The 14,651-nt window shown below is 47.9% G+C and overlaps 2 protein-coding genes across 2 annotated transcripts in view; one reads left to right on the top strand and one right to left on the bottom strand.

Annotated features, from left to right (window-relative positions):
* Positions 1-14,651, top strand: part of GABRB3 (gamma-aminobutyric acid type A receptor subunit beta3) — a 240,130-nt gene that overhangs the window by 4,269 nt on the left and 221,210 nt on the right. The gene's annotated exons all lie outside the window — the stretch shown is intronic.
* Positions 1-14,651, bottom strand: part of GABRA5 (gamma-aminobutyric acid type A receptor subunit alpha5) — a 54,432-nt gene that overhangs the window by 15,504 nt on the left and 24,277 nt on the right. The window contains exon 5 of the mRNA XM_037053810.1: positions 7,413-7,495. Within this exon, the coding sequence (XP_036909705.1) occupies positions 7,413-7,495 (83 nt within the window). The remainder of the gene's footprint in view (positions 1-7,412; positions 7,496-14,651) is intronic.

Here is a 14,651-nt window from a genome sequence, read left to right as displayed (position 1 = left end):
TTGTGCCGCAGGGGTCCCTGGCTGCGGGGGGCGGCGGGGGGAGGCCGGCTCTGTCACCTGCAGACCTGGCTTGCTGGACACAAGTCCTCCCAGCCTCCTTCTCCGTTGTTAGTGGGGCTGCTGGTGAATAATAATGCTTATCAACAATAAAGTCCCCCCCAAATAACTGTAACTAGATCAGAGTTAGCTGAAATCACCAGGTGATATATACACGTCACTTACGATGCGTTCTTATAATTCATATCACCTTGCTTTTCACACTGTTGGAATGAAATGTAAGCGTTCAGTGATCTATTAATATTGATAGTGGTAAAAGCATTAATGATAACGGGGTCAGCGTGGCCCCCAGTGTGCTGGCCCCACACGGCTGAACTCTCTCTGCTCACCAGACGAAGGATGGGAATAAACGCCCACTCGTGTGTGTTTCCGCTCTAGCATGGAGAAGCACTAAATTCCTCTTTCCCCGACATCAATCTCGGAGCCGGGGAAGCAGTAAATGAGGCAGTCGGTTCGCCTGCTCTCCTTTGTCTTGATTGAAAGCTTCAGAGCCATAATCCCCACCTCCGCAGACCGTCCATCCGCGGAGCCAGGCAGGAAGGTCTGTCAGGTTTTCCCTCCCAGGGGCCCGGGGAATTTGTCACCGCCTTCTGAGTGGCCCCTTCCCCTGGGCTGACACTTCCTGTGTGTCCTCATTCTGCTCTCCGACCCTGAACAGTGGTGTGGCACTCTCAACCTGATTCACAAGGCCTTTCAGAAGTAATGAGGCTGCTTCACTGTGAGGGAAATACAGCACGTGACTTTGACCTTCGACAATGCATTTATGCTCTTAGCTTCTATTTGCTACCAGCTGTATGTCTGGCAGAAATAACCCCCATCTCCTGGGGCCACTATAACAGCGAAGTCTGCTAGTCGATGCCAAGTAGTCAGCATATGCTTGCCACATAGTAGGTGCTTAATAAATAGTAGCTACAAGAAATGTAACGTGCCCTGGCCAGTGAGGCTCGGGTGGTTGGATGCTGTCCCACACACTGAAAGGCTGCAGGTTCAGTGCATACAGGAGTAACTGATGAATGCCTCTCTCCCACATTGATGTTTCTCTCTCTCCCTCCCTCTCTATTTATTTTTTAAATCCTTTGTTTATTTATCTTTAGAGAGAAAGGAAAGGAGGGAGAAATAGAGGGAGAGAAACATCAACACGTGGTTGCCTCTTGCACGCCCCCTACTGGGGACGTGGTCTGAAACCCAGGCCTGTGCCCTGACCGGGAATTGAACTGGCAACCCTGTGGTTCAAAGGCTGGCATTCAGTTCACTGAGCCACACCAGCCAGGGCTCTTCCTCTCTCTTTAAAAGCAATGAAAAAAAAAATGTCCTTGGGTAAGGAGAAAAAAAGCGACATGACCTGTGCTGGGAAGGATTTTGCTTGTGTCAAATCCAGTCTTAGGAAAAGATCTTTGTACCTGAACTCACTTTCTAGGTCCTGGTGCAGGCAAACCCACTGGTCAGCCTTACTGGACAGGCTGTGAGGACACCCAAGGAACTGCCGATAACCAGCCAGGAAACCTGTTTAACTCAGTGTGTTCATTGCCTATGAAGTCAGACCAAACGCAACTTAGGATGTGATTGATAATTAAAGTTTTGATGATCTGCAAACATGCAGGATTTGAGCTCTCACATCCCCGAGTCTCAGCCTTGCTCTCTCTCCTAAAACCGGGGGTCTCTCACCCTCCCTGGGCCTCAGCCTCCTAGCCCCCCAAACAAAGTCAGCACCTGCTTCACCAACTGCATAATCTAGACCAGAAACTTTGTGAGACATAAAACGTATGTCAATAGGTCACTTCAGATGGCCTGTTGGACACCTATCCACTCAGCAGCTAAAATTAGAACAGCAGGCTGGCCTCTCTCCCTGCCCAGAAATGGCCAACGGAAGGGCCGCCGTAGGCAGATGGAAATGGGCAGATGACAAGTCAGCCTCATCACCAGGGACACGACATGAGGAAACAGACTTGCTGGGCAAGTGGCCCACCAGCACCCACAGGCAGGGAAACCGCCCGGACTGGGGTGACCCGATCAGAAAGGAAGGACAAAGGACTGTCACCCTCCAGTCGTGGAGAGAAGTGAGAAGGGGGGCAAAGGTCAGGCGTGCGTGGAGGAGGTCCTTCCCCGGCTCCACCCAACCCTCCATAAACTGATTGGCTCGTTTCTGTTTAAATCAGCAGGTCCTTCCAATCACTTTCGATTTCCTAATGGGGGATAGCACTTCCCAAGTCACCTGGGCGTGTGATGGCACCTTTGGTCCTGCGCACCCACCTGTCACACCACTCAGCTCTCATGGTGTCTAGCACTTACGGAAGTTCCTACCTCTTGGTTTCGTCACCACAGTTGTGAGTTTGGTACGGCCTCTCCTTTGTGCCAAACATCACCTGCTCTGCCTCCTAGTTTTACACTTTCGTGGTTATAGTCCTTTCATGGTTACGGTCCTTCCTGGTTCCCCCAAGGAGGCACTCAGCACCCCACTCACAGCTGCCCCACCACTTGTCTTTATCTCTGCTCTGCCTTGTTCTAGACCAGTCCTTTCAGGTTCACTTTAAAATGTCATCGCCACGGCGAGCTTCCCCATCTGTAAACTCCACCTGGGTTGCAGCTGCTGTGAGGTTTAAGCTGGTCATCCATGGCATCTCTAAGATCTCCCAGGGGGCACCCTGCATTCCAAACCAGCCAGGACAGGTTTACCCAAGAGATGTCCATGTCTGACTTAGGACGCATTTTCACAAACCCGTGACTTAGTCTAGTATTGCATGCATCACTCCACAAATAAAATGAACAAAAGAAAATTATGTTCCTTTTCCTTTTTTAAATAGTCTGTTTCTTTAAAGGATTTTTTAAAAAGACTTTATTTATTTACTTTTAGAGAGGGGAAGGGAGGGAGAAAGAGAGGGAGAGAAACATCCATGTGTGATAGCCTCTTACGCGCCCCCTACTGGGTGATCTGGCCCACAACCCAGGCATGTGCCCTGACTGGGAATTGAACCTGCAACCCTTTGGTTTGCGGGCTGGAGCCCAATCCACTGAGCCACAACCAGTCAGGGCTCCTTTTCTAAATAGTCTTGATTTGTCTTCCCAAGGTAAGCCATGCCATTGTCCATAAGAAATTTTCTTACAGACTCGACACATGCTTCTATAAACCAGGGCTAATTTCAGCATCAGTTTGCATCCTTGAGAAGAGACAGCAATAAGGGTCATGTTTGTCAATTCAGTTTCCCATTAGTGAAGCCCGAGCATGTGGCTCATTAGAATAATGGCACCTATTTGCATTCCTTTGTCTCCTGACAGCAGAGAGCTGTTGATTGGATTATTTGAAACTCATTATACTATCACATTTAGCCCCTGCACGCTCATGGTATGAGTGACCTACTTGGCCAGAAAGCTATTTTTAGTCAATCCAAAAAAAAAGAAAGGACAAAACAAAGAAGCAAAACACTTAATTGAATAACATTTCCTCTCTTAAAATTATTATGGCCTGCCCTGGCTAGTGCAACACATTGGATTGAGCGTGGGCCTGGGCACTAAAGGGTCCCTGCTTCTACTCCCAGTCAGGGCACTTGTCTGGGTTGCAGGCCAGGTCAGGTCCCCAGCAGGGGGCGCAGGAGAGGCAACCACACATTGATGTTTCTCTCCCTCTTCCTCTCTCCCTTCTTCTCTGTCTAAACATAAATAAATAAAATCTTAAACGAAATTATTATGTCCTGAGCTGAAACCATACGAGTTGAGGAGAGGTGACATGTGTGCAGTTTTCTCCCTCTTGATTATTGAAGAAAACCCTTCTAATCGCTTTATGGAGCACAGCGATGATACTAGCAGCAAATACGAAAAAAGACACCCAACATCTCCATTAAAACCATCGCCAGATAAAAATAAACTTGGCACAAGAGTTCAGAAGCTCGGGAAACACAAGCGCTGATTGATTGCATTTGGTTTGATTGAATGTAGAAGTGGCGTGATTCTGTGGATGGGTGTTTGGCTTTGAATGTGATGAAAAGACTTACCTGCGGTGGGTAGGTCGTTAACTACGAGAGAATGAGGTAAAAAAGGATCCAAGAGGAGCCTCTTGCTTTGACGCTATGGGCCCTGCACACAACAGTCATTAAGTCTGAATATCACATTGATTGAACTTATTTAACTAAAGACGAAAAAAAATGACACTCTCCCTTTTAGTGTTTTGTCTTTGATCAAATCAAGAGCACAATTTCCATATACAAAGAAGGGCATAATTTTAAGCCCTACAAGTAAGTCATTTTCCTCTTGGGAACACGAACAATTCACTTTCCTTGAGGGACGTGAACCAGCAATTTCCAGATGAGAGGCCTTAGGGACCTTTTGAATGTTTTGATTAAGGCAGCAATTAATTTAAATAAATCCTGGTGAGAGTTCCTTTTCATTATACTGCATTCCCCCAAATAATGTGTTTTATCTCTCCCTGGCATTTCAAGATCATAGTTTGAAAAAAAAACGGATCATTTCCATCCAACCTAATTTTGGCTTATCACACACACTTACCTCTCCTAATTCCAAAAATCTCTTTGGAACGATAGAAATAATATGAAATGGAACCCTCGGAGCCAGAAGATGTTCCCCTGCCAGCAATGGTAGAGCAGCTGTTATTAGGTAACCACTAATAACTCAGGAAACATTTGAAAAATAGCACCCTGAAGGCACTGGAGAGAGAACAGATACAGAGGAGACTGAAGGGAGTTGGAAGAAAAGAATGGCTTTTCACATAAAAAGCTGTGAGATGGCCCTGGCTGGTGCAGCTCAGTGGACTGAGTGCTGGCCTGCAGACCAAGGAGTCATCAGTTCCGTCAGGGCACACGCCTGAGTTGTGGGCCAGGTCCCCAGTAGGGGGCGTGCGAGAGGCAACCACACATTGACCTTTCCCTTTCTCCCTCCCTTCCCCTCTCTCTAAAAATAAATAAATCTATTTTAAAAACTATAACAGAAAGGTCTAATATTCATGTCATTAAAGTCAGGAAAGGAGATGAGAGAAAAGAAAGATATGGCAGGAAAAGTAATAAAAACACACTAGTCAGACTTCCTAAATTTGGCAAAAATCTATAGAATCAAGAATCCAAACAAATCTCAAACAGGATAAACTTAAAGAAATCTGCCTTAATACCCATCATACTCAAACCTTTAAACACTGAAGGCAAAGAAAAAATAATGAAAGCCACCAGAAAAAAAAACCAACATCTTACCTATAAAAAATATTTGAATGACAGCAGATGTCATCAGAAAATACGGCAGCAAGAGTAAAGTAGCCCATTTTCCAAGTGTCAGAAGAACCGTCAGAACATAGTCTTATAACCAGCAAAAATATTCATAACGTATGAGGTAAAAAAAGGTACAAAAGATATTCCAGGATAATAGTAATAAAGATATTGCATACATATTGACTGCTGGCAACGCTAATGTCGGACAAAGTGTTGGCCNTAAAAATAAATAAATCTATTTTAAAAACTATAACAGAAAGGTCTAATATTCATGTCATTAAAGTCAGGAAAGGAGATGAGAGAAAAGAAAGATATGGCAGGAAAAGTAATAAAAACACACTAGTCAGACTTCCTAAATTTGGCAAAAATCTATAGAATCAAGAATCCAAACAAATCTCAAACAGGATAAACTTAAAGAAATCTGCCTTAATACACATCATACTCAAACCTTTAAACACTGAAGGCAAAGAAAAAATAATGAAAGCCACCAGAGAAAAAAAACCCAGCAACATCTTACCTATAAAAAATATTTGAATGACAGCAGATGTCGTCAGAAAATACGGCAGCAAGAGTAAATTAGCCCATTTTCCAAGTGTCAGAAGAACTGTCAGAACATAGTCTTATAACCAGCAAAAATATTCATAACGTATGAGGTAAAAAAAGGTACAAAAGATATTCCAGGATAATAATAATAAAGATATTGCATACATATTGACTGCTGGCAACGCTAATGTCGGACAAAGTGTTGGCTCCATGGCCTGCAATGGGTAAAACGTAAGTCAGTAATGACGCATGCGTGTGAGCCGGGGCTATTAACTCAATGAACTCTCATGGCAGCGATGATGATGATGGTGGTGGTGGTGCTGGTACTTCTTAAGCACCTTCATTGCTGCTACGCTGCCATTTTCAAACATTTTCTCACAGCCACTTTACAACTGAGGAAAGAGGGGTGGGAAGGCCATCAGGTCACAGTGACTCAGCAAAGAAGCGGAATGGAGAGGATTCAGGCCCAGGGAGCGGGCTGCTCAGTCTCAGAGAGCACATTCTTAAGTTTTTAAAACAGGCAGCTTCACCCTGGCTGGGTAGCTAAGCAGGTTGCAGAGTCGTCCCCAGGCTCCAAGGTTGTGAGTTCGATCCCCGGTCAGGGCATGTACAGGAATCAACCAATGATTGCATCAGTAAGTGGAACAAATCAGCATTTCTGTATCTTTCCCTTTCTCTTTCAAATCACTCAATGAAAACATTTTAAAAAAAGACAACTTCTCCCCTTGGCTGGTGTAGCTCAGTGGATTGAGCGCAGGCCTGTGAACCACATGATCAAGGTTCAATTCCCAGTCAGGGCACATGCCTGGGTTGCAGGCCAGTTCCCAGCAGGGGATGCACAAGAAGCAACCATACATTGATATTTCTCTCCCTCTCTCCCACCCTTCCCCTCTAAAGATAAATAAATAAAATCTTTTAAAAAAGAGAGAACTTCACCTGGCATAAGGAAAAAATGAACAGTGTAAGAGAAAGAATGAAGGATGCTCCCATTCTTTCCGACTGTGCCTCCCAGCATCTCAGAAGTGGCCAAGGCCAACCCCACGCTCTCTGGCATGGCTGGAATCCAGGGATTTCTAGTCGAATCAGAGAAGTATGTACCTAATGACTAAGTTCTCTGTTCCATAAGCGCACATTTCCTAATGAGTGCACAAGGTGAGCAGTGACTGAGCATGACAGACAATGTTGTTCTTGTGGAACATTCTAGAAGAAGTGGGTTAACACAACAGTGACCGCCACGCAGTAACACAGGTACTGACTGAGTGCTGGAAATTGGGTGTTGAAGGTGGCCCCTTGGAGGAGGTGACCTGCAACTGGAGACGTGGAAAAAAGAAAGACCTGCCTGGTGAAGGTGCGGGGGAGACAGTTCTAGGTGGGAAGTGCCTCCACTCACCTTCTCTGGGTCGCAGACAAGGAGGCCAGTCTGCGAGGTCAAAGGTGTGTGTACCCCACCACTCTCTCCAGGCTTCTAGAGCAGCTTGCAGCTGCTTGCACAGAGAACCCAAATTCTGAATGAATGGATGGATGGATAAATGAATGAGTGAATGAATGAAGGCAGTAGCAAGCCCTACAGGATATCCACGGTTCTTACTTGTGGAAATAACTTACAGCTGCCGAATTTCAGGGGGCAAGCATGCGCATCCATGGGGAAGTCCTCCAGCTGCATTGGACACTCTGCAGAGATGGTCAAGCTGGAAACACAAGAGACGAAGATTAAAGAACCCAGCAAGTCTGGCTACTGATTGAGCCACCACCGTGTCCCACCGTGGTGGGACACCACCGTGTCTTAATTATTTCACTCATTATTTTCACTGCCATCACTTATCGTCTAAACTGTCCCACCAAATTACACCGGCTTGCACTGTCGATGAATGTCCATTGGAAAGAAGGCTCCAATCAAGTCTCGAGTTCCCCGGCTTGGCGTGTGTGTCTGCCCAGACATTACCCCTTGGAAAATGACGTGAGGCGCCTTTAAAAACAATTTATTCCTTCTTTCTCGTCCCTTACCCAGAGTCATCTAAAATACTTCTGTGACAGGGCTGAAAAGACAGGCATTTTCTAAAAGCATTGCTAAGCTAAAAAACTATGAACATGGAATAAACGCACAGGCCAGGTTTTGAGCGGAAGCTGGCTGCCTCTGTCGAGGGCAGGCTGTGCCACCAAACCCCGCAGCAGCTGAAATGGTGGTGCAATGGCCACCCTTTGGTACCGACTAATGATTGTTTTTACGTCACTCCTGGCCTTCTAAGTCGTGAGACCACCGCTCACTCCCACGATCGCAGCAGCTAAAACAGCAACAGTCCTAAGAGGTGTCATCGGTGCTGGACACGGTGGCATCCAGCGCATTCCAGCAGGGACACAGCTGATCGGAGCAGCGTGATGAGGTGTGTTGCCATGAACATGTCTGGTGAAAAGGTGAGACAGCGATGCTCAGCTATGGGGTTGGCACAAGATGCAGACTTATTTATGAAGCCCTGGAGCCGGGACGGGCGCCCGGCTGCCCGGCCCCTGTCCCTGCACGGAGGGGTTCCCCATGGCAGGTCATGTGGTCCCAGGTTCTGTGAGTTCCCAGAGCCCCTGCCCTGCGGTTCTTTCATTTCCCGACAGAGTTTCCTAATTAGGGAGCGACTCTAAACTCCATTAATGAGGTAATTTTCTGTTTCGTATTCCATTGTTTAAAACAAAATTAAATGACATCAAGTCAAATGGAATTACAAAAGGTCATTCTCGTTTAGACGAGTAATAATTCAGTGCAATATCAGCATCATTGTTCTCTCCCTTATATGGAGTTGGGATCTTACCTATGTGCCCAGGTTTCTTGTTGTCCAGATATTTTCTACATGCAGATCGTATTTTCTTTTTGTTTGTGGTACATAAAATCCAGTCTTTCGCATACCTAGCATTAGAGTAAGGGTATTCCCCACATTAAAATCTCTGCAGGCCCCGGCTGGGTAGCTCAGTGGGTTAGAGCATTGTAATGATACGCCAAGGTTGCAGGTTCGATCCCCGGTCAGGGCACATACAAGAAGCAACTAATGAATGTGTAACTAAGTGGGACAATAAGTCAATGTTTCACTCTCTTCCTCTGTCTGTAAAATCAATAAATAAAGTTTTTAAAAATTAGGACAAGAAATGTAAACCAGGAAGTCTGCTTTCTACATCAGCGGGGGGGGGGGGGTCAGAGAAGGCAGGCGGAGACCAGGGGGCAGAATTTAGCTCAATCTCTAAAGAAGACTCATTTAAAGAAGAACCAGTTCCAGTAAAGCACAAAAGAGGGGGAGTTCTGCAATCACCATCTCCACGCACACCATCACCAGAGCATCCCAGACTGTCTCCCTCGTTTAACAAACCCCCTTGGAACAATCGCAAACGCGGGAGAAAATAAATTCCATCTTTGATGGCGCCTCGTCTCTAACTGCTCAGGTAAATCCCGCCAGAGCCAGCGTTTCAGCCTCAGAGAACAGCAGGTGTGTGTTTGCTGCCTTTATAAACATTTCCAGAATGGCCTATGCTTTTACGAGACTCAGCGATATCTCCAGGGAAGAGAGAGCCTTCCATTCACGGGGCTCTTAAAACAGAGTCCTTGATGGAGAGCCAACTGCATCACCACACAGAGGCAAGATCAAAGCATCCTGCGGGCTGTACGGCTCGGCGGGGGGGCCTGCCAGGCCACCCGCTGGAGACCTTCGTGTCAGGTGGAGAAAAGGAAGCCTTCCAGGTTAAGAAGCTTTGGACGGGGAGAGTGTGGTCGCGATGCGCGAAGGTTGTGGGTTCGATCCCCGGTCGCGACACGTAGAAGAATCAACCACTGAATGTATCAATGAGTGGAACAACAAACTTATGTCTCTCTCTCCTTCAACTCAATAAAAAAAATAAGAGCTAGATATAAATTCTGGAGCTGAAAACAAAACCACCAGTAAATGAAATGAAAAGTCTGCCCCGTGGCCGCTGTGGCTCAGTCTTCCAGAATCCTGAGCAGTGCAGATAATGAACGAGCGATTTGAGTGGGCTTTATAATATTACACAATATTATTTACTCTACAGTAAACATCACGTGTTTTGTGCCAACAACCCAGAGCCTTTCGCATGAGGACTCTCCATCCTTCCGCTGGGGGGCAGATGGAAAGGGAGCCAAGGATTCCTGTGGGTGGACAGATGGGCACAGGGGACCCTGGGGACACCCAGGGGAGGTGGGCTTCTTTGTCTAGACTCAGAGGCCGGAGTAATTCTCTACCAGGAACTGTCCCTTCCAGGCCCGAGGCTGTGGTGTGAGCCTCAGATTCTCTTTTCCACTCCACCTTTCAAAGCGCTTTTTCCACTGTGTAAACGCATTTGGGGGCGGTCTGTCAGTGCCACCTAGTGGCCAGATGGAAATTCTGGCACCGTCCTGAATCAGGAGAGGTTTTCATTATGGTTTAAATAAGGGGTCATGCAAGCAGGCAAAGCTTGCTTGAGCTCCGCCTCCTGTTCCCCTGGCCCTGTCGTCTTCCAGAAAACTCCTGGTGCCAAAAAGGTTGGGGACCATGGGTTTAAATGACCGAGTTCAGCTCTGGCTGGTGTGACTCAGTGGATTGAGGGCCAGTCTGCGAACCAAAGGGTCCCAGGTTCGATTCCCAGTCAGGACACAAGCCTGTGTTGTGGGCCAGGTCCCCAGTAGGGGGGCGCACAAGAGGCAACCACTCATTGATGTTTCTCTCCTTGTCTTTTTCCTTCTTTCCTGTCTCTCTAAAAATAAATAAATAAAATCTTAAATAAATGACCACGTTCAAGGCCACCAGCACACAAAGGTCATCAACTTAGACGAGGGCTCATTGTGTTAAGGAAAAAACTCACTATTGCGGCTTTCCACGGGCATCCGCATCCCCAGCAGGAGCGGCACTGACTGCTCTACCCGTGAGCTCCTGCAGCAAAGCCTGCGGCGCCTGCGCAGAAGGCGGCGAGCACAACGAAGGGGCACCGGCCAGCGGAGCCGGGCTCCACCCTCCCCAGTGAGAGACGGAAAGTCAGAGGAATCACGGAGCTTCCACTTCGTCCGTGTTCCCTGTCCGCCGCGGGCTGGGGGTCTGGAAGCGCTAGCTCTTCGTGGCCGGCGGGATTCATTAGCCAGAGGAATCACGGCTGGCGGCGAGGCGCCCACAGCAGAGATGACTTTTCTCGCAGCCCCGGAGCCCGGAAGGCCGAGGCGGGGGTGGGGGGTGCAGTGAGCCGGGCTGGCCTCTCCCGAGGCCTCGCTCCTGGGTTTGCAGACGCTGCCCTCGCCGTGTGCGCACGTGGCTGCCCCTCGGAGTGCACGGGGCCCGCCCTCGTGGCCTGGCTTCACTTCCCCGCATCTTGAAAGGACTTCTCTGCAAACACACTCACGGCCTGAGGTCTGGGGTTTCACACTTGGACACACACGCTTCGCAGGGACGCAGTTCAGCCCCGGTGATGTGCAGTTAATTTGCATCTCACCTGTGGCCTCCCCGCCCTCGGGAAACAGGCGCGTTTTCAGGGGCGACATCCCAGGGCGAGAGTAGAGAGGCCTTTGAAAGGCGGCAAACGTCCGCTCCTCCATCTGCAAACCAGGCCAAGATGCGTGTGCGGCCTCCTCGTGGGGGCCCCTGACAGCCCTGCAGGGGCGCACGGGGCCGATTCAGCGTCTCTCCCGCGGAGGGGACGAAGAAGCGTTTCTGGGCAGCGGAGGCGACGGGAGAAGCCGGCGATGCAGACCGGGATGAGCGCGGTTAGAAGGACTGCGCGCCCAGGTGAGCACCGGCCAAGGCGAAGGGCAGCCGAGGGGGCCCCGGACCCGCCGGCAGAGGACGCGGACAGCCTGGACCGGAGGGTAGAAACACGGGACAGGCGCAGAGCCGCTGTGCGCCGGTGCGCGCAGGTGCGAGGGCGCGCGCCGCACCGCTGCCACGCGGTGCCCGGGCGAAGCGTTTGGAGACATTTCCGTTTCTGCCAAACGCCGCACATCTCGTGCAGCTGCATTTTTGTCCACGTCGGACACTGTGTGCAGCCCGCCTGTTTGACACCAAATCCAAGCTTCCTCCCACCCTCCCTGGAGCCCCGGAGCCCTCCCAGGGCTCCCCTGTTCCTGGGTGGGCAGCGCTGCTTCCCCCAGGCGGGCCGTGGGCACTCTCGGCCACGCCCCCCCCCCCGCCCCGCTCGCCACCCCATTTCAGCTCCACAAACAAGTCCTGCCAGTCCTCCCTCCAGGAGGATTCCAAGCCCATCTGTCCACATCCGTGGCTCTGCCCCGCGCGGCCACCTGGACACAGCGACCCCCCCCCCCCCCCCGCGACTTCTCCTGGAGGCCCGATCCCCAGGTAGCGATGCCCACGCCTGAGCAGGCCCTGCGCATCGAGGGGAGGTCGCCTCCAGTGGTACTGCTGCCCTTTTGACGTTGGATGTCTATTAAAATATTTATAGTCTATTTAAGTATTCATACTTTTAGAATGCTTTTGTAAAAATATTTTTTAAATTATTTTATTTATTTATTTTTAGAGAGACGGGAAAGAAGGAAAAAGACAAGGAGAGAAACATCAATGAGTGGTTGCGTCTTGTGCTCTCCCTACTGGGAACTTGGCCCACAACCCAGGCATGAGCCCTGACTGGGAATCAAACTAGTGACCCTTTGGTTCACAGGCTGGCACTCAGTTCACTGAGCCACACCAGCCCAGGCTAAAATGCTTTTTTAAAAAATAGACTACCCTATTAAAAGATTGTAGGAGGGCCTGGCCTGGTAGCTCAGTTGATTACAGCATTGTCCAGATACACCAAGTTGCAGGTTCGATTCCTGGTCAGAACACATACAAGAATCAACCAATGAATGCATCAATAAGTGGAACAACAAATTGATGTTTTTTTTCCTCTCTCTCTAAAATCAATAAGTAAAAATTTAAAAAAACTTATAGAGAGGCTGGCTGGATTTAAAGAAACAGGACCCAGATACATACAGCCTACAAGAGATTGCTGTTAACTTTAGGGACCCACATTAGCTGAAAGTGAAGTGATGGAAAAAGATATTTCTCATGAATGGAAGACAAAAGACATCAGAGACAGCCATACTTGCATCAGAGAAAATACACTTTAGGTGAAAAACTGCGACAAGACGCAAAGAAGGTCCTTATACCATGACAAGAGAGTCAATTCACCAAAAAGACATGACGATGAATGCACAAGCGCTGTACGCTGGGAAACCCACATATACGAAGCAGCGCTAACAGATCTGAAGGGAGAAACAGACAACACAATGATAGTAGACGAGTTCACCACCCCATGTTCAACGATGTACAGATCAGGCAGACAGAAAACGAATTGGGAAGGTCCGACTACAGCCATCCTTCAGAGCAAATGGACCTAGCAAGCACGTGCAGAACATCCCACCCGATAAACTGCACGGTACACGTATTTCTCAGGTGTTCGCTGCACACCCTCCAGAAGAGAGCACATGATGATAAAACACTGAAAGTTTTAGTAAGAAGACTGACCTCACACCAACGGCCTTGATCACAGAGGTTTGAAACTATAAACAAATAACAGGAAGTAGGTTGGCAAATTCCCAAGGGTGTGGAAGTGAAACAACACACTACTGAGCAACAAATGGGCCAGAGAAATCAAAAGGAAGATAAAAAAAAGTACCTGGAAACAAATTAAAATGGAAACACAGCATACCAAAAAAAGTTTGAAGTACAGCAAACTTCAAGTTTAAGAGGGAATTTTACAGATAAATGCCTAGATTTAGAAAAAAAGAAAGACCTAAATAGATATCTGAACTTTACACATCAAGGTACTGGAAACAGAAGAACAAACTAGACTGAAAGTTAGGAGAAGAATAAAATAACAAAGAGCAGAGCAGCAATTTTAAAAAGAGACCAGAGACACAATAGAAGACATTCAGGAAACCCAGAGCTTTGACTTTGGAACAGATAAAAAAGAATTGGCAAAACTTTAGCCAGACTAAGAAGAAAAGAGAGAGAAGACTCAAAAAAATAAAATCAGAAATGAAAAGAGGGGACATTGCCACCGACACCACAGAGACGCACAGACCCGTGAAGGGCAGCTGTGACCAACTCGCTGCCAACGAAGCAAATGACCTGGAAGAAAGGGACCCATTCCTAGGGACATACTGCCCGCCAAGACTGAATCAGGAATGAACAGAAAATCAGCAGAGAAATAACAAGTAAGGCGTTTCAATCAGTCATGAAAAACCTCCCAACTTACAAAAAACAAAAACAAAAACAAACTATAAATACAGACCACAGAGTGCTGGTTGCCAGTGAGGCACAGGGAAGGGGAAAAAGGGTAAAGACCATCAAACACAGGGAGACAGAATGAAACGAGGCTTCAGATGGTGAGCAGGCCATTGCGCATACATACATCGCATGTAAGGTCGTACACCTGAAATGTATGTAAAGCTCTTAGTGTTACCCACGTAAATTTAACAATGCTAAAAACCCTCCCAACAAAGAAAAGCCCGGGACCAGCTGATCTCCCTGGAGAATGTGCCAAACATTGAGAGAAGTTACACCAATCCTTCTCAAACTCTTCCAAAACATGGAAACACTCCCAAACTCGTGTCACAAGGCCAGCACCACCCTGACACCAAAGCCAGGCAAGAAACTACAGACCGGCCCTGGTTGGGTAGCTCAACTGGTTAGAGTACCTTCCCGATACACCAAGGTTGTGGGTTCAATCCCTGGCCACGGCACGCACAAGAATGAACCAATAAATGCATCAATAAGTGGAACAAGTTGATGTTTCTCTCTCTCCCTTCTCCTCTCTCTCTCTCTCTCTCAGATCAATAAATAAAAAATTAAAAAAGAAAGCACAGACCAATACTCCTGATGAATACAGGTGCAA

Source organism: Sturnira hondurensis, unplaced genomic scaffold (assembly GCF_014824575.4).
Source record: "Sturnira hondurensis isolate 20B ecotype Veracruz unplaced genomic scaffold, ASM1482457v3 Scaffold0007865, whole genome shotgun sequence".
NCBI lineage: Eukaryota > Metazoa > Chordata > Mammalia > Chiroptera > Phyllostomidae > Sturnira > Sturnira hondurensis.
This window is presented reverse-complemented; position numbering and strand designations above follow the sequence as displayed.